Source organism: Tenrec ecaudatus, chromosome X (genome assembly GCF_050624435.1).
Source record: "Tenrec ecaudatus isolate mTenEca1 chromosome X, mTenEca1.hap1, whole genome shotgun sequence".
NCBI lineage: Eukaryota > Metazoa > Chordata > Mammalia > Afrosoricida > Tenrecidae > Tenrec > Tenrec ecaudatus.
The window spans coordinates 32,574,606-32,594,386 of record NC_134548.1 but is presented as its reverse complement, the minus strand read 5'-3'; the positions used below and the strand labels follow the sequence as shown (position 1 = coordinate 32,594,386).

The 19,781-nt window shown below is 37.9% G+C and overlaps 1 protein-coding gene across 1 annotated transcript in view; it reads left to right on the top strand.

Moving 5' to 3' along the window:
* Nucleotides 1-19,781, top strand: part of LOC142433259 (dystrophin-like) — an 83,073-nt gene that overhangs the window by 13,524 nt on the left and 49,768 nt on the right. The window contains exons 2-3 of the mRNA XM_075538340.1: nucleotides 2,160-2,321; nucleotides 19,341-19,451. Coding sequence (XP_075394455.1) covers nucleotides 2,160-2,321; nucleotides 19,341-19,451 — 273 coding nt within the window. The remainder of the gene's footprint in view (nucleotides 1-2,159; nucleotides 2,322-19,340; nucleotides 19,452-19,781) is intronic.

The window sequence follows — 19,781 nt, the reverse complement described above, 5'->3', positions numbered from 1 at the left end:
TGATGGCTGCGAGACACCCAAGAGGAAATATGAAATTCTGAGTTGAAGTTTTGACTTTAAAAGGGAAACTATGGTTGAAATAGAGGACCAAGCAAAGCTTTAGTCACTGATACAATGTATCAATAGAAATATATAAGAAAAAATGTGTATGTAATTGTGGGGTTCCATGGATAAGAGTCAACTTTATATGTTGAGCTATTCCCCTACGAAGTGTGACTAAGACGAGGCATGTAGGTTGTTAGGTATTGATTAGTGTGGTGCAGTAGGTTAGGAGTAAGAGCAATTAGCTCAATGTACAACAGAATGAAACCCTGCCCTCATCCTGCTTCAGCTTACTTTCACCCCCATTGCCGCAACCACTGTGCCAATCTATCTAGTTGAAGGTCTTCCTCTTGTTTTTTATCCCAAAGGCGTGAGTCTAATTAGATAAAAGGAAATCCTAAAATAAAATTAAAAGATAGAAATAAAACCAAGTCAGGACTTTCAGTATAGTTAAGAATAATGGAAAAGTGCCTTCTAGTGGTCTTTCCTTTGATCTAGATGACCTTTAGTTCTTTGTTTTAACTTCAATTAGTGGGCACCACATTGCCTTCTCTACAGACTCATGGAGTCTTCACCCCTTTAAGCTCATGGTCAGCATTGATACTTGTGATAGTTTATTGTGCCAGCCTGGGCGATGAACACAAGTAGGATTAATTGAAGAGCAGAGGGATAAATGGCTGGGTGAGCCTCGCCTTGCTTGTTCTGTGCCTTAATTTAAAGGGGCACACTACCTGTGGGATGCCTAGCCTGTGGACTGTGTCGCTGTAAATTGAGGTCCCTTTAATCCCACACGATTGGAATATTCGTCTCTGGAGCTGGGGACCGACAGTTGGTGACAGTTGGTGACCTGCCTTGCTGTTTGCTGCCTGGATATATATAGCCCAGCTCTCTCTACAGAAAGGGACTGGCAGCTGGCGGCTCTCAAGCCTTAAAGGACCGCTAATATCTCACTGCTTTATAATTTAACTGTTAATTTCTTGTATTGTCTAGCTGTATATAATTTAATGGTTTATTTCTCGTATTTTATATCTATCTTTAAAAATATATTTATATATAATTACTAGCAGTCTGGTTTGTCTCTCTAGAGAACCCTGTCCAACACAATACTTCAGTATAAAAAGCAGGATGCTTAACAAGCAAAAACAAAGAAAAAAAAATCCAGCCACTTTCCATGGAAGGATAGCCTTATTCTGCCAGATAACTAAGTCTATCTCTCATGGTAAAGGACAGTACCTGCTAGCATGTAGTCTCCAGAAACTGTCTGTCTGATCTTTACTTTTGTCACTACTCTTTTAAAGGTGAAAAGATCCTTGAAGAGAGACTTTGCAAGCTGTTGAGTGTGCTATTTATACTTGGAAAAATGTTAAATTATCCTAATTATACTTATAATAACAATCAAGATTAATTGCAGCTATATTAGGATTACCTATTATGTGTTCCACTTCAGCAGTAACACAAATGCAATTGTACAAACAATTTCTACCAGCCGGATTGTGAAAGAAATGGGGGGCAAACAGACCATGCCAAACTGGTTGAAAAAAATATATATTAAAAAATATATTCTTAATGAAGCAGTCATCTAAACCTCTCTTGGTGAAAAGTAGTAGATTTGAACAGATTGTATATGGGTCTCAGTGGTGGAAGTAGATTATCTACCTTGAATTGGATTGTGATGACGATGACCCTATTCTAAGTAAACCAAATCTCTTGAACTATGTAATGAGATCAGGAGGAACACTTGACCTGGGAAAGGCAGATTGCAGTGCTTGTGAGGATTTGCCTATTGTTTTTGTTTTTTTTCCAACCTCTTGCCTGGAGGCACATAACACTGGGGTTTTGTCCTGCACAGAAGCCTGAGCCTGGAGTTTTGTGCGTTAATTGTGTGTGTGTGTGTGTGTGTGTGTGTGTGTGTGTATGCATACGCATGCATGCTTCTTCATTATTTTTATATTTATAAGCAGAGCTGAATGAGTGGCAGGAAGCTGCGAAATCTGTCTTACAAAAAGGTGATTGTGGAAGAATCTAGAATCTTCATTTCATTTGCTTCAGGATTTTAAGAGAACTTTTTAGAGCTGTGCATTTAACTAATTCACACTCATTTTTTTTCTTTTCTTTAGGCTCTGAGGCGACAGAAGTTGCTTGAACAAAGTATCCAGTCTGCTCAAGAGATAGAAAAATCCTTACACTTAATTCACGAGTCCCTTGAATTCATTGACAAGCAGTTGACAGCTTATATTGCCGACAAAGTGGACGCAGCACAAATGCCTCAGGAAGCCCAGGCAAGTACAACTGGGATCAAGCATCTATTCTTTTGTTGTGATTTTCTGAATCAGCCATTGCAGAGTTTCTAACTGAACAGCTATTCATTGAGTTGTGCAGAGGATTGTATTGATTACTTGACAATCTGGATGTAAACTAGGAAATTAAGCACGAGATTAATGTTCTAAGATTTATTTTTGAAAATATTGAATTAAATATGTTTAAATAAATGCACTTGAAAGAAGGGAGCCCTCCAACCATGAGATCTGCTATGTATCAGTGTTTCCAAACTATAATCCAGTTACAGAGAAACCATAGGAACATAAATATTAATGAAAACATGCTTTTAGATTAAGGGGTTCAACCCAGAGGAAGTCGCTTTACAATTGAAAACACAAGCTCAAGCATTTCATGAACATAGGCCTTCATTGTCATCATGGATCTCAAATCACAGTCTCTATTTCTATCTGGCTTGAATGTGCAGTAACTAAGGAATAACATAATAAATTAGAAATATAAATGTATCTGTTATTTGTGGTGATGAGATCACTGACACACACATTTCACCACACCTGCAATTCAATTCAAAATGTGTTTGACCAAGTTTTGCTAGAGTGACAGTAAGAATAGCAATGAACAAAATGTATACACTGACTTGATGGTGAGTGAATTTTAAATGTAGGCCACATAAAAATTGTCTCATATTGGGGCGTATTTTTTAAATGCATGGATCCTTTTTCAAAAATAGCATTTTAAATATATGTAAAGTACCCTAAGGAGACCTGGTGGCATAGAAGTTACTTGGTAGGCTGCTGCCCACAGGTCACCAGCTTGAAATCTCCACCCCCTCCTCGGGAGAAAACAAACCCGGAGGGGCAGGTCTATCAGAATCACCTCCATGGCAGAGAGTTTGATTTGGAGTTTCAAGTACCGTCAGTATTAGTTATTTACAGTATTTAGTATTTCTAGGTGAAACAAATGTCATTCCTTCTCAAATCTTGTGTGAATGTTAGGACTCCAACACCTAAAGATAACGCAGACTTACATGCTATTAAATGAAGGATATTAATAGTTTTATACTCTCCACTGAATGGTGGAAGTCTTTGATTGTTTTCACTGTGAAATATATTTTGGTATAAACTATTATATTTATAGCTCATATCTGCCCTGTGATGATAGTTAATCGGATGGTTGTCAAATGAGTACCCCGGGCATCCATTTCTAGAGTTTCATAGGTCAGCTAATCATATTGCCTACTTTTGATCCCAGAAAAGGCCTGAGGATGTGGGGCAGGAAATACAAAGTTTGGATAGGTCTCAAAATGCCAGCACTAAGGAATTGATTTCCTTATGCAAATTAGAACACAGTCATAGTGAATACAGCCAGGGGAGTTGGGGGAGAAAAATACAGATTGAGAAAATCATCATCAGATTGTTTCACTGTTACAAACATAAACATTGTAATAGAAATGTGGGCTATTTAGTAAGCATACTTCAAGAAAGTAACCTTTCCGGTGGTGTACGCATTGCTCCAAAGGGAGGCTAGGCTAAGTAAACTGCCTAGTGTTAACTAATCCTACTAGTTATCAGTAAGTCTACTCGGACTAATGGTGACCCCTCTAAGGTCAGAGGAGAATTGTGTTCCATAAGGGTTTCAGTGGTTGCTTGTGGTTGTTTGGTGGGTTGGTTTTCCCCTAGAAGTAGCTCAGCAGAACTTCCTTTATGACCATCTCTGGGTAAATTCCAATCACCACTAAAATCTAGGGATTCCAAATGATGCCTTAGACTGTACAAGTTTGAGTCAGAAAGGTAGACTCAAATGCATATGAAAATTGGGACATTTTTACTGAAATGAGGAAAATAACATGAGTACCAGCTAAAAATAGATTAGGACTGATTTTTTTTTAAGTTGCATGACCTGGGAAGAGTACTTAAAGTAAAAACAAAAACAAAGATCTGACTTTCTGACAAAAAAAAAACAACTTAGAAATTTTCTGTAACATCTAAATGATCGCTTTATGTAGTAGCCTAAAGAGGTGTAGGCTACATAAAGAGGTAATTTTTCAGGATTATAAAATGAAACCATGAGTAACACATTTATAAGCAGACAGTATTCTTTTTTCAATGCGAGCTTTTAGAAAAATATATCCATTATGTTTAGTTAAAAAGGTCCTGGCGTTGACCAATGTGGTTTCTTTTATTTAGGCACTAATCCTGGATTACTTAAGCTTAGTGCAATACACTAGCATATCATGGTATAAGGTATCATTCTTTGGGTGTTAACAAGTAATGAAGGTATGTATAGTATAGAAATAAATTAACTAACCTTGTTGGATAGTACTTACAAATAGCACATGTAAAATAAGAAATTTGAAATGTGCTTGAAGGAAGAGATTTTAGAGTCAGTACTAACCCATTGAAATCTATTTGTATGTGTGTGTACTTTTGGCTACACTGTATTTTCAAGATAATTCTTGGCATTGACTTCCCCTGGTGGTAAGATATGTTAGGAAACGCAATCTACTCAAAAGCTATTGAAGCATCCTTCTCTAAGATTTTATTTTAAGACAAGTGAATTGCTTTCTGAAACATAGTTATAGAGTACATGGATTTACGTCAAGGTTTATCTTTCCCTAAGCTCAGTTTAAAATTCCTTTGAAAGAAGCAAATAGAGTAAAGTGGTTGTATGTGGTATAATTTAAGCACCCTGTGCTAGAAAAAAAATCCCCTAACAATACCAAAATGACATATTTTATGGTATAGAGAATGAGTGTGGAGTTTAATGTTTTGTGTTAATATAAAATTGAATACGTGTAATTTATTATTTGAGGAGAAATTCACCACTAATTAAGAGAGCTGTGAGCGCTGCTTTCCTTTCTCTGAACTTTAGCATTTGTTCTCGTTTCTTCCTGAGCCGCAGGACAAAAGCACAGCACTACCTTGTTTGGTACTCCTCTAGGTCCTTGCTTAGATTTTCTCTTAAACACTGGCCGGCCACATAGATTCGTGGATATCTGTCTCCACCGTGTGGTAAATTCATGCCTCTGCTTCTGAATTTAAATCTGCACAGATCCTTCTGTTTTTGCCTTTTAGGGTTGTTTGAGAGCAGTGGTTCTCAATCTTCCTAATGCCAGGACCCTTTCATACAGTTCCTCATGTTGTGGTGACCCCCCCCCCACCATAAAAATGTTTTCGTTGCTATTTCATAACAGTAACTTTGTTAATGTTATTAATCAGGTAACCCCTGTAAAAGGGTCATTCAACCCCCAAAAGGGTCACGATCCACAGGTTGAGAACTGCTGTTTTAGAGCCTCAACTTTCTCAAACAAGGACATATTTAGGCTATATGATTTTCTGTCAGTGTAATGAGTGATTTGTTGCACTGCTAATGGGAGGTCAGTGATTCAAACCCACCAAATGACTATTTCCAAAGGATTTAGACTGAGAATGTAAAGGAGCAGTGGTACTCTGTTGTCTACGAGTCTGAATTGAACCAATGTCAGTTTGAGTCTTGATTTATTAACTTCTTATACTAGGGAGCTTTACCAAGTTAATGGGGAACTCTGTTATATTTTCATTAGTTTCACCCATGAACTTGTGAAGCCCTCCAAGTGGATATAGCTCACAAATGGTCTTTAAATTTCTACCTACATAGATTATAAAACTAAAGAGTATAAAAGAAAATCCCCCTGCCACAGCATGATGCTGGATCAATTATTGTCAGGATTAGAGAAGTGAGCCTTATGATTCTGAACTGAATTGGGCAGGGGGCAAGATTAAGTTAGTGACTTCAGCAGACAAAAATAAAGCTCAGCCTTTCAGACAGTAAAGCTATGTACTGTGCATACCTTGATCGGTGAGTATTTTATCTAGAAAACTATACCAAACCCAAGTCTAAAATGCATTAGCAAATTATCAATTTTCCACTGCCAGCTCATTTAAGGAGGATTTTTAAAATTACAAAGTATGAAGTTAAGATGGCATCTTATTAATTTAAGCAGAATTAAACGAATGGGAAAAAGTCTTCTGTTGCTAGTAAAATATCTCATTCCAAATAGCAGAAACTTATAAACTACTTCCCAAATAGTATGCTGAAAAATGTAAATGTCAATGCAGATGCTTTTTGAAATGATTTTAACAATAAATCCTTGGAGTTATATAACTGCAAAGGAAAACGTGGTGAAATATAATTGTTCATTCCTTAATTCTAGAGCAGGCATCCTCAAAATTTGGCCCGTGGGCCACATGCAGCCCACCAAGGATGTTTATCCAGCCTGCCTGGTGTTTTTGCCCCGTTTGTTTGTTTTTTTTACTTCAAAATAAGATATGTGGAGTATGCTTAGGAATTTGTTCATAGTTTTCTTTTTTAACTCAAGTCTGGCTCTCCAATGGGTCTGAGAGACAGTGAACTGTCCCCCTGTTTAAAAAGTTTGAGGACCCCTGTTCTAGAGGAGCATAGGGACGCAGGGAGAGATTTGGGTTTTGTGCATGGAGATTGTAGCAATGATTCAAGTACCCCAGGCTCTCTGCAAGACTGAATGTCTTAGAACCTCTGTAGTTGATTTGTGCATCAGAATTATTTGAAGCTGCCCTAATTATACCAATATGCATCCAAGGTTAAGCACTAATGTAGATAATTAGTGATATTGACAATAACTCTAGTCTTTTTTTAAAACATTTTATCAGGGGCTCATACAACTCTTATCACAATCCATACATATACATACATCAATTGTATAAAGCACATCTGTACATTCTTTGCCCTAATCATTTTCTTTTTTTATATATATTTTATTAGGGACTCATACAACTCTTATCACAATCCATACATATATATATATACATCAATTGTATAAAGCACATCCGTGCATTCTTTGCCCTAATCATTTTCAAAGCATTTGCTCTCCACTTAAGACCTTTGCATCAGGTCCTCTTTTATTTCCCCTCCCTCCCCGCTCCCTCCTCCCTCATGAGCCCTTGATATTTTATAGATTGTTATTTTGTCATATATTTCCCTATCTGGAGTCTCCCTTCTCCCCCTTCTCTGCCATCCTTCTCCCAGGGAGGAGGTCACGTGTGGATCTTTGTAATCAGTTCCCCCTTTCCAACCCACTCACCCTCCACTCTCCCAGCATCGCCCCTCACACCCCTGGTCCTGAAGGTATCGTCCACCCTGGATTCCCTGTGCCTCCAGCTCCCATATGCACCAGTGTACAACCTCTGCCCTATCCAGTCCTCCAAGGTAGAATTCGGATCATGGTAGTTGGGGGGAGGAAGCATCCAGGATCTGGGGGAAAGCTGTGCTCTTCGTCGGTACTACCTTGCACCCTGACTGACCCATCTCCTCTCCTAAGCCCCTCCCTCTATGAAGGGATCTCCAGTGGCTGACAAATGGACCTTGGGTCTCCACTCTGCACTTCCCCCTTCATTCACTATGGTTTTATCCTTAAACTTCTCACAATTCTGTTCTAAAGATTCTTTCCTTCCCATGGTTAGTGTCAGGATTTCAGTGGGTGGAAATCCCCTTCTCTCCTGTTCTGACCGCCTTTCTTATGGGAATGAGGGAAAGTAGAAAACAGAGCTGAAAAGTACTTCACTAATTAATATAAATAGAATTTTTATAAGGATGCTTGAGATGGAACTTGGCTTTGCTTTTCTTCACAGATATTAGTTTTTCTAATTCATCTAATTCATCTGTTAATATGACAGTTGGCTGGAGTAGACGCCTTTATCATTTTTTGAGTCAGCAATAACTATGCCTAAAGAGTCATTAAAATGGCTGTTATCCTTAAAATCAAGAAAGTACTTCAACCTACGCTTTCTCTTCCTTTTTGGAATTTTCCTATTTTGAATGTCTAACATGGAAGGACAATTCAATATGTGCCCCCTAATGGAATGTCCTTTACCATTACATGTGGATGATGTACACTGTGCAGAGCAGAACATGACCCTGTTACTTACATTACAACAAGAAACAGTGAGCTTGCCTAGCAATGATTGTAATCGCTGAACCATTCTATGGCCTTCTGGTGCAAATTCATCATCTCATCTGTTACATCCTCCTGTTTTGCACAATAGATTTATGGGCATAAATAGGACAAATAAAATACATCACTCAACAGGAGAACGAAGTGTCTACAGGGCCTCATAATACAAAATAGACAAACCAAAGACAAACAAAATCATCTTCACAGTCGAACTTTGCTCCTTGTTTTCAGAGCTGTGGCCTTTCAAAAAACAAATCATTAAGGCCTTTATTCAGAAGGCTAACTTTGAGTATGTTCGGACTAACAGCGTATAGGTTAGTGGTTGAGAGATGAACGGCATCATCGAAGACTCAAACCCACTGCCTTTCAGTCACTTCTGTCCCACAACGACCCAATGGGAGAGGTGAGACTGCCTCTATGAGTTCCCAGGACTACTTATAGGAGTAGAAAGCGCCACCTTTCTTCTGAGAAACTGCTGATGGTCATGAACATGGATCTTGCAATTAGAAGCCCAGTTAGCCACAACACCAGCAGGACTCCGACACCGCTAAGAAAATCCCCACGTTGAAATGTGTGCCCATATTCCATTCATCAAGTGGGCATTCTTGCATGTTACAAAGTCTGCTGCAGACCAGATTTCATCCCTGCTGCACGTCTTTACCAAAGCAGACTGCCTCATCTTTCTGTCATGCAGATGCTGCTGGCCTCGAAATGCCACCCCTTCCGCTAACAGCCCACTTAACCAGCTGTGCCGCCAGTATTTCCTAAACTCGAGTATCTGGTAATCAAAAAGGAGATAGCGTTCTTTGTTTTCTCAACAGAAAATGGTTCATTGAAGCTTACTGCAGAATTGAGGCTTTCCTGTATGTATGAAAAGAGTCCATGTTGCATACTACATCATATATCAGGCTGCTAACTGCAAGGTCAGCAGTTCAAACCTACCAATAGCGCTGAGGGAGAACAATGAGGTTTTCAGATCCCAGAACGATTTACAAGTCTCAGAAACCCTCCAAGGCAATTCTCCTTTGTCATATAGGGTCAGAATGGATTCTATGGTAGTGGTTTTGGATTTGGGTTTTATATATATGAATCCCAAATCATATAACTTACTTTAAATGCATTTGACTATATTTACATATCAGCCTTTCAGAGGTTCAAAATGAATTGCTTAAAAATAAGTGCCTCATCCAAATAATAATAATTTATAAATTATCAAGGGTTCATGAGGGAGGGGGGAAGGGGGGAGGGGAAAATGAGGAACTGAAACCAAGGGCTCAAGAAGAAAGCAAATGTTTTGAGAATGATGACGGCAACAAATGTACGAATGTGCTTGACACAGTAGATGTGTGTACGTGTCGCAGTCCAGCTGCAGCAAGGTCTGGGGGTCCCTCAAGGTGGGTCACAGCATCGGCGAGTGGGAGACAGAAACAACATGACTTAAAGGTTGCGGGTGACTGTTCCAATTTTATTCATGCAAAGCATCAACTTATATATTCTTTTTCTTGGCTTAAAGTTTATGGCCTGAGGTCATACATCAGGAAATTCTCAGGCCACAAGACAATGACAAGCTCCATAAATCACATCATGATTCTTGGTTAAAAATTAGTACATCTAGAAACTAAAACTTTCTCAACTACAAAGGTGATAGACATAATCCTTCTAACAATAACTGAGCACACTTCATCCAACTAGGGTGCATTGTTCTAACTATGAAATCAATAAAGCATTAATACATTTCATTATCAAATATAACTTGAGAGGCTTTGGCTGTTCTTTCTGTTCTTTCTTAGGCTGTTCCTCTAGGGCTTTCATTTCTTGTTCTTTCTTTTCCACTAAGTTCACATAAATTAAACTCCCAGAAGTCTTTCTGTACCAAGGTATGACTTGCCTCACAATAGGTAGCTTTGCTTCAGTAGACTTCAAACATCACGGAGGCCCTCCTCTTGCTAACCTTTCCATAAAACTACTAAAAGGAACTTGTACACTTTCTTTGTTAACTATTCTTATGCCATTTTCATTACAAGCCCCTGTATAAGGTAAATCAGTGTCAGGTACTCTATTTCTCTTTGGGTGATTTCCTGGAGGGGGATGCCATATTCTACCCCCTATGCGGTAACCAATATAAGGAAAGGGAAAAACCGTGGGAAGAGGGTGATAAACTGTTTTAGAGTCTTGCACAAAAGCTTCTAAACCAGCCTCTGAGATTTCCGTGGATTTCGGTTGCAATAGCTCAGTCTGCCAAGATCTAACATAAATGCCTTAAGGGGGTTTCTGGCTTTCAGTTTCTAGTTTTATTATACAATACACTTTGCACGCAGTCAAAACATGGATCTTTCAAAGCCATAGGAAGGGGAGTAACCTCAACTTCTGGGAATATTCCTCAGTCAACATCAGTTGTTTCCTAAAAGGGGAAGTGATCAAAATGATCAAGAACCAGAGAGTAGCTACAATTATTAATAATGATTAATCAGGCCAATAATTTCAAAGGGTTCACGGAAGAGTCCTTCCTTGGTGGAGCCTTCTTTGAATGCTCCTCCTCTATGCGCTGACTTTGTCAAGGCCCATGGGTGGAAGTGGTCTCCGCCTGTATGGATTGTGATAAGAGTTGTATGAGCCCCCAATAAAAGGAGAGGGGAAAAAAGTACCTAAACACAGGTTTTGTTCTATTAGATTAAGCATGTAGTTTCATTAGGGAATAAAAGAAAGACTTTTACATTGTAAATAGGCAAATTTGATTGCCAAACGACTCAAATCAAATTTTATAGTTTACTTCACTGATTTATGAATCAGATGGTATGAGCACACATGCTGAAATGTGTTCAGGATTTATGTGATAATGAAATAATATGACAATAGAAGAATAAAATAGATAACTATTCCAGAGATTTGAGCTACATTATTAAAGCCAAATACACCTGTCAGAGAAATAACACGCCGTTTTTTTCTTTGCAAGTTATTCCAAACTCAGTTCAGTTGATTTTGAATCAATTCAAAATTGAAATGTTGTGGTTAAACATTCAGTCGCTAACTGGAAGGTCTACTTCATGAACCTACCAACTTCTCTGTGGGAGAAAGATTTTGAAATCCATTTCCTTAAAGGTTTGCAGCCTCAGAAACCCTAGAGATGTAACTACTCTTTACTATATGGTTGCTAAGATTCAGTATCAGCACTACTCCTTGGACCTGGGGAGGGGATGGGGGCTTGTCTGTGGCTATGATGCTGCACAGATTTTCATAGAACTTTCATGCTAAGACAGACTGGCAAGAATGACCTGGTGATCTACTTCTAAAAACCAGCCAATGAAAACCTCGGTGGCTCAGTGTGGCTCGGTCATGGGCATCGCTCCAGACTGGACAAAGTTCTGTTTGGCTGTGTGTGGTTTCTGCTGAGTTCGGTGGGAATCAATGGTACATTGTCAAAGCATCATGTCTCTAGAAGGTGTATACTGGTTTTTAAAATGGATATATTTCGTATTTCAAACAGAAAAGTATACAACTTAAGCATCCAAATTAGATTGTAGCAACCAGTGGTGGCACTCTATCTATGCTGTTTAAATGTAAAATAAAACAGGAAGCATCTTATATATGTAAACTCTTGAGATATGGTGAATATTTTGAGGTAATTTAAATTCAACCCATTTTCCTTAAGCAAATGGATATTTATTGAAATCTATGTCTGAGATATCCTTAAACTAACCTACACTCTACACTCCGGATAGCATTAGTGTCAGCTTACCTGTTTTAGTTTTCCTTTGCCATTTATTACACTTTGAAATGTCCTTGTTGATATGGTCATTGTCTTTTTGGTTGTTTATTCTGGTCATACCAACCTACCTACCAAAGGTCAGCTGTGAGTAAGAGCCTGAAGTCTCAGAGCTCAGAACAATATATGTCATCTACCAGGTGTTGAGAAGGTATTTATGTATTGATTCTTAAGTTTGTTCATTAACATACCTGGTACTGTGCTCAATGAAGTAAATTAAAAGATAGAGACAACCCCAAAATGGTCATGCTAGGTGTTCATAGGAGACTAGAGGAGAAAGATGGACATTAAGGATGTTGTTCAAACATCCTTACTATCATCATCAAGGACTGTCTGATGGATCTTAAATATATGAAATCATTATAATGTCATTACTAAGGCTCTGGTGATGCCTGTAAAGTAATTTATGGTTTAGATGCTGGGCATTTTTCTTATGAAAAGGATTGACTAAGAGCACATACATATTCCAACTTGATATTGCATATATTTCAAGAACTATACCATGTCAATGGCTGATAATGTCAAAACAATTCTAGTTTTTTAAATAGTACAAGTACTTATTAGGGTATATAACTTAAGTAATTATATATAAAGAGAACATGTGAACAAATCGTGAGTTTTATTTAAATGTGCCTAGCACATTCACAGACAAATGCATATACATTAAATGTTTCCTTAATAAATGAAAACTGAAGTCTCCAGTAAGTCTCACACATTCCTGACAAGTAAATAGAAGCTAAAACTTCTCCCTCTGACAAAGTTTAATTTATACACAATATTCATTGTAATTTAACTAACAAGAATATTATTTTATAAACACATGGTAATGTGTTTTTATACTAATGAGAAATCAAGAATTTATTTTTATCTACTTTAAAGCCTAGTCTATTTTTAAAAGTTGTGTCCATTATTATAATTATGTACCTTTTCGCATGTTCACCACATCTCACACACACACACACACACACACACACACAGTCGCTGATCCTTTTGTGCAGGTTCTTTAATTTTTAAGTAAGCTTTTGTGTCTGCCCATTTCCTCTCCTTGAGATTACATTTGAATATTACCATCTGTTACACCTAATGGTTTTACCATTTTTCCCCTGTTAATCCTGTCATCATCATACCTTTTAATATTTTCCTTCAGAAATAATTTCAGTTGCTTTCCCAAGAATCATGTTTTGCTCTTTGATATCACAGAAGCCACACCTGTTTCTTGATATAATATTTCCTTTATTCCATTAAATATATTAGACAGCTACAGCTTAAATTTACTTGCTACTTCCTGTCATTAATTTGATATATGATACTAGTCCAATGAGGTAAATCCTGATAAATCTGATGAGGTAAATGTCTTCTAAGTTAATTGTAAAGTGCTATATTGGAAATATCACTAATAATTGATTCATTTTTAGTTTCATGATATGCCCTTTACCATCTTTCATGGCAAAATGGTTATTTCCCTTTCCATTGGTGTTTTCTTTTCTTTGTTTAATATAGCTGCTAGTTATGAGTATGATCATTGTATTATTATCCTGTTTTAATAGCATGATCAGGTAATTTGCCTCATATTATCTCACTTTTGTGAAAAAAAATCTAGTGATTCTGAAAGATACTGACTTGTGAACTTCTATTACAAACGAAATGGAGAATCATCCAGAAGCCTCAGTTTCTGACATCCTCTCACTTTGTTAGTAGTTTCTGATTTGTGTCAGAAGTAAGACTGACAATTTGTTAAGATGAAGTTTTAGTTTGGGGTTTCCAAAACTAAGCTTATCTCCCATCTCTTGGTAGATCCATATATTGGGTGAAAATAGAACTCTGATTGTGGACCCTCAGATTTTTAGCAATTTTTAAAAATCCTGCAGTCAAATGTGAAAGTCATTTCCCTAGGATTAAACCTCCCATTCTCAAAATTTCCTTTGACAATATTATTTCATTTTATCATCTGCTTACACAATGTAAGAAAAAACAATATAATATAGGTTTTATTAGAAGAAAGTTTTAAATAGGAGGTTTCCCATTTTGCCTGAAAGTTTCCAGGTTGTTGTTAGTTGTCTTTGAGTTGATTCCAAATTATAGTGATGCTTATTTAAGCACACTAATTTATTTCCCAATAAACCTGCAAGTCAAAGATAAGCAATTTTTAATTATACAGTGCCAGAATAAGACTATGACGAGGTTAAGTGAAATAGATGGGAAAAGCGATTATAAGTACCAACTAAATATTATTTCTCCTTTGACTGTAAGAATAGAAAAATTTACTTGAAAAGATGGTAGATAAAAAAGAAAAGAAGTGGGAAAGATAGAACTGAGCCACGTTTTAGCACCTTTCCATTATAAAATTATTAGGAAATCTGCCTTTAATTTTATTTCACTATTTTAATAATGAATTGGTTCTTATCAAATATGTGCATTAATTGTATTAGGTCATTTTCGCCAGTTCTACGGTACGGTATAAATTGCGCAACACAACATGCTTTTATCCTGGTTGCCATTCGGTTAGCACTACTGGGTAAGCACTGAACTACTAACCAAAGGTTAGTGCTTCAAACCGACCAGCTAGAGAACGGTGAGGTAATCTGCTTTCCCAGTAGCAAGCATGCCGGTGAAAAAGAGGAAGACCTTTGGCAACCTGGATCGACGTAGTGACTGTCGAGAACAATTATGAGGCTGGCACAGGACCAGGCAGTGATTCTTTCTGTTGTACGTAGGATCGCTCTGAATCACAACAGACTCCATGGTACCTACCAACAGTAGCAGTAACCTGATTCGAAACGCACTCAACCACGGGGGTATAGTTTTAATGTTGGCTGTGTCCTCCGGAAAACGGTGCTTCGTGTAGTTTTCAGGTTGTCATCTTTAGCCTGCAGGTCCCCAGGCTTCACCTGCAGGAGTTCAAACCACCGACCTATCGATGACTAGTTGGTCACTTAACCGTCTAGGCTACCTAGGGACTCTTTCCCACAGGTATCGGAAGATATCCAAACTGTTCTGACTTCGGTGGCACAGTACATGTACCCATAATTTACAAACTGTCCATGTACCCACCTAGCCTGTTTGATAAGGCATTTCCTGGATTCATCAGGAGGCCCGGTGGCACAGTGTGTTATGCATTGGGCTGCTGACCATAATGTCGCGAGGTGGAACCCACCAGCCTCCACAAGATGAGGCTTTCCGTTCTCCCACAGAGGTCATTCTACTCTGCCCTGTAAGGTCACTTTGAGTCCAGATGGACCTAATGGCAGTGGTCACTTAATTCATAAAGAAATGTTGATGTCTAATCACAATAGAAACTACTCAGCTGTGGAAATTTTTCTAGCCAGGCTGCCTAGAAATTATGGTAAAATTTAAGGTCCGTATGATCTACAGGAATAATTTTTCCATGTTAATGATTTTAGTCACGGTGACCTTTCTGAGAATTGTGGAGTTCCAACTTACAGCGCCTTCTCCAACCACCTGATGTGAACTTGTATTTTTCAAGTACCATCTAATGCTTTGCATTGATTTCCAAATGCCCCAACCTTCTGAACAAGTACTACTTGGCCCTTCACGTCCCCCAGGGACATATCTGTTCTAGTGAATGTACCTTTGTTCATGCTTATCGCATTTGGCCTGTCTCACAATCGACATGGTTGACCTTTCTTTCACATCACTTGATTTAAGCGAGCCTTTGCTGATTATTCTTCTCTTTGACTGCTTCTGCCCTCTGCTTTGTGGTACTCTTCTCTGCAGCCTCCAGGATCCTGTGCTAACTGTCCTTCTCTTGTGTAAAATACACCGAGATAAATGACACATATTTTACAAGTACAGTATCTGCTTCTTTGGATACACACATACCACAGGATTTCAATAGGTTCATGGAAACATTCAATGGAATTTCCCCAGGAACTTCCTGAAGTCCCTCAGATGGATATGCATAGTGATGAATGAAAAGAGATGCATTTTAAAGAATAACTAAATGTATAGCCGTTTTGTAAACATGATCAAGTATTAAGTAAATACTAGCACTAAGACTGTGATTATCTTTAATTATTTTCTGTGATTCAATTTAATTTAAACTTTCAAAGTTATGTTTATAGTGAAAACGCTGCAATCCATTCACTTAGAATATGAGGTTGTTTAACATCTGATCTTTGCCTACAATGCTATTCATATTTCTCCATTGCTGTACTCATTCTCTAATTTTTTTCTTTTAACTGTTCCAAGTTCTTCATGTGGTTCAGTGTGTTTCTCTTGCACCTACAACTAGAAATGCTTCTATTTTTATTATTCTCATTTAGTACACACGCATTTGTCCATTACTTGAGTGCAGGCAAAAGGCAAAACAATGAATCAACTAGAACAAAGTAAAAAATGCAAGAGGATAGATTTTCTTAAGGATGTGATGATGGCTCAAGAATAAAGTTTGGACTCAACAAAAGCCTGCAACCTATATTTTAATGGTTTCTTCTAGCAGTTTGGCCTTGTTAACATTAGCTCAGTGGGTTGGGGAGACTGCTGAGAGTTTCTTTCTTGTGGCTGCAATTGGGATTGTAATAACTCGTTGGTTGGGGCTACGATGATTTGAAAGCTCACTTCGGTAGACATCCACGATGGCTTCTTCATGTGACTGCAGTTGATGCTAGCTGTCACCTGAAAACTCACTGGAGATGGTTGACTAAAGTCCTTAATGATGGGGTTTCCATGAGACAGGTTTCTCAGAACATGATGAGCAGGTTTCACCAGTAAGTTTATTTTTCCTAGAAGTAACTGAATATCCCCTATACCATGTTGTATTATTTAATACAGTCAAAGGGATTATATACACTCCAAAAGGTAAATACATAATTTGTACTTCTTGATGTAAGAAGACGAAGGGGAACATTGGAATGGGGGCGATCATTACAGCCCTCTGTGGAAAAGATCATCTACCTCCGATAGCTAGAAGTTATCCCCTTTTTATTCTCTCTCTGCTTTTCCTCAGTCAACACTGAAAACTAGGGACTTTGAAAAAGCAATATTTGTAACATACTTGACAGGCACAGTTCCAATCCTTGCCACATTTCAGTTCTCTTTTTTTAAGCAGTACTATTTTTCTGAGTGAGATCTGTGGGCAAAATATCAAATGATGCAGGCGAGACAAACGCATCAGCCTTGGGAAAAGTACGGCCAGAGTGGTCCTTAGAGGCGAGGAGGTGAGGCTTCCTCTCACAAGTTGTCAGGAGAGACCAGTCCATGGAGAAGGACATTATGTTCAGTAAAGCATAGGGACAGCGGCAACGAGGAAGGCCTTCGGGGAGGTGGATTGCTACAATAGCTGCGACAAGGGAATGGCCGGGAGGCTGGCTCAGGACTGGGCAGTGTTTTATCCTGTGGTGTGTAGGGTCACTGTGGCTCAGAACCGACTCAGGGACCTAAATACAACAACAAAAGCTTTCTGAGATTTTGATGGATAAACCTTGATGCAATGATCTCTAATGAAGTGCTTGGCTGCTAATGAACAGACCAGCAGGAATAATGAGGAATAACTCTTAATCTTACTGTGCAGTTCAGTGCTTCCTGCAAAGTAAAATTTATGCTATTTCTGAGCAAGTGTATCAGAATTCAGTTGAATTGGCTTCAGTTTTATTACTCTAATATGCATCGCCACCTTGGCTCCAGTAATCGGTTCAAGCATAGCAGCGATCGTTGGGATCACTGGGATGGCAAGGATAGGTAAGGTTTCATTACATTATACAGGGAGTTGCTGTGAGCCAGAACCCCAATGGATAGGCCCTAGCAACAGCACAATCCATATGCATTTTTCAAATAGTTCTTCTTTGTATTAGTTATGAGCACTGTGGCTTAATTGAGCCACTGTTTTTTTGTTGTTTTTATGTTTCTTTGAGATGAACTTGTTTGTCACTAAAGACTCCAAATCCATTTCAATTTTACTTTTCCTACCCCCCACTTTTTTTCCAAACCACTATTTAGATTAGAAGGAAAAGGAATGTGGGGGGACTTTTTGTTGTTGTTTGCTTTCAAAGAATCATACTACATATATTTACCCAGGCCAATTCAAAAAATGAAAGCAACTACATTATCTTATTAAATCCTCCATCTATGTGGTTCTTCCCTTCTCCACTCCTGTGTGCGCTGCTGTCCCTGGCCTCCTTGTAGTCATCAAAGTGTTATCTATTAGTGTACAAACCACACTTCTTCTTTGTTATTTTTTATTATAACAAGGATGATATTCAATATTTATAGTCATAAGATTGATTGAGTTTGCTAAGCCTGATGTTCTCAAGTGTTGTCCATGTCTCACGGTGCATAAGAAAGCTGTCATTGCTTTTTATTGATGCATATTGTTCCATAGTATGAATGTACATGAGATTGTTTATTCATTCCTCTATACTTGGAGTTTGGGGTTCTTTCCATGTTTTTGCTACTACGGAAATTGCTGCTATAAACATAGGTATGCATATAAATTAGTCAGTTTCTTACTCATTTAAAATAATCTGACAATGACTCAATTAACTAAAATTAAAACAGTTTTATCACTAGCTAAATCTGAGTGAAACTGACAGTGAAAGAACTGAAATGAATCTGAAACAAACTGCAGGATCTGAGCCACTCCTACAACTAGATCAGCCATTAGTGATTTAAATAATGACATAAGTTGGCACTTAATATCTTTGCTCCATATAGAGAATTTTTAGAATATATTGTATAATTATTTAAAGTTAGACAAGGAATCTTTGTGCATACTAGTTAAATCTGTGTTATTATTTATGCAGTGCCAATTGAGGCATTAAACTTGCCTCTTCTAGACCCTGAATTTTCTTACCCTGACACATCAATGGCATGACTTGTTAAAAGATCATTATTTAGGGTCATGATCTACTTACAACGTTATCTTTGTGTACTATCTCTACAGTTTTTAGTTATTTATGAAAATTAATATCTTTGCCTTGGTCTGCTGTGCATGTATCTTCCAAAAGAAAGGAAATAGTAGCAAAGTAGAAATTTCTCACTGCATTTTCATTATAATTTGGTATTTCTTCCCATTAAACATAACCAGTGAACTTTTTTTTTGTCATTGGCTCAGAGTGGTCATTTTTTTTGCATAATAATCTTCATGTGAAAGGAATCCTTTGAATCATTTTTGCTCAGTCCCTGTAAGTGCAAAGTCTCGTTATTTTAAGGAGGCTTCTTTGTCGCAGTGGTTTGAGAGTGCCTCCTGGAGTCCTCTCTTTTTGGAAGGTGAGCGTGTTGTTCTTTGCAGCCACTCCTGGAAGTTGCTGAGTAATAATGCTGTCTTTCCAACAGAAAATCCAATCGGATTTGACAAGTCATGAGATCAGCTTAGAAGAAATGAAGAAACAGAACCAGGGCAAGGAAGCTGCCCAAAGGGTCCTATCGCAAATTGATGTTGCACAGGTATATCTTATTGAATCAACTAAGAGACTTGAATTATTTCGACAAATATACTCTAGTCTGCAGCAGTAACTTTGCCATTAGCACAATTGAGATTAAGGGCATGGTTTGCAAACTATAAGTATATGTAATCAATGCAGACTTTTAAGTGTGTTCTATATTTCAGGATTAAATAGGTTAATAAATACACTTTTATTTTGTATCACATTATGGTACATTAGTAAATTCATCTTCCAAAGGCATGTATCCATTTTTGCTGAACAAATTGTGGGAAATATGACAATTTTTAAAAAGCCTATTTGCTTCTCAGGAATAAATGATAATCTATTAAAA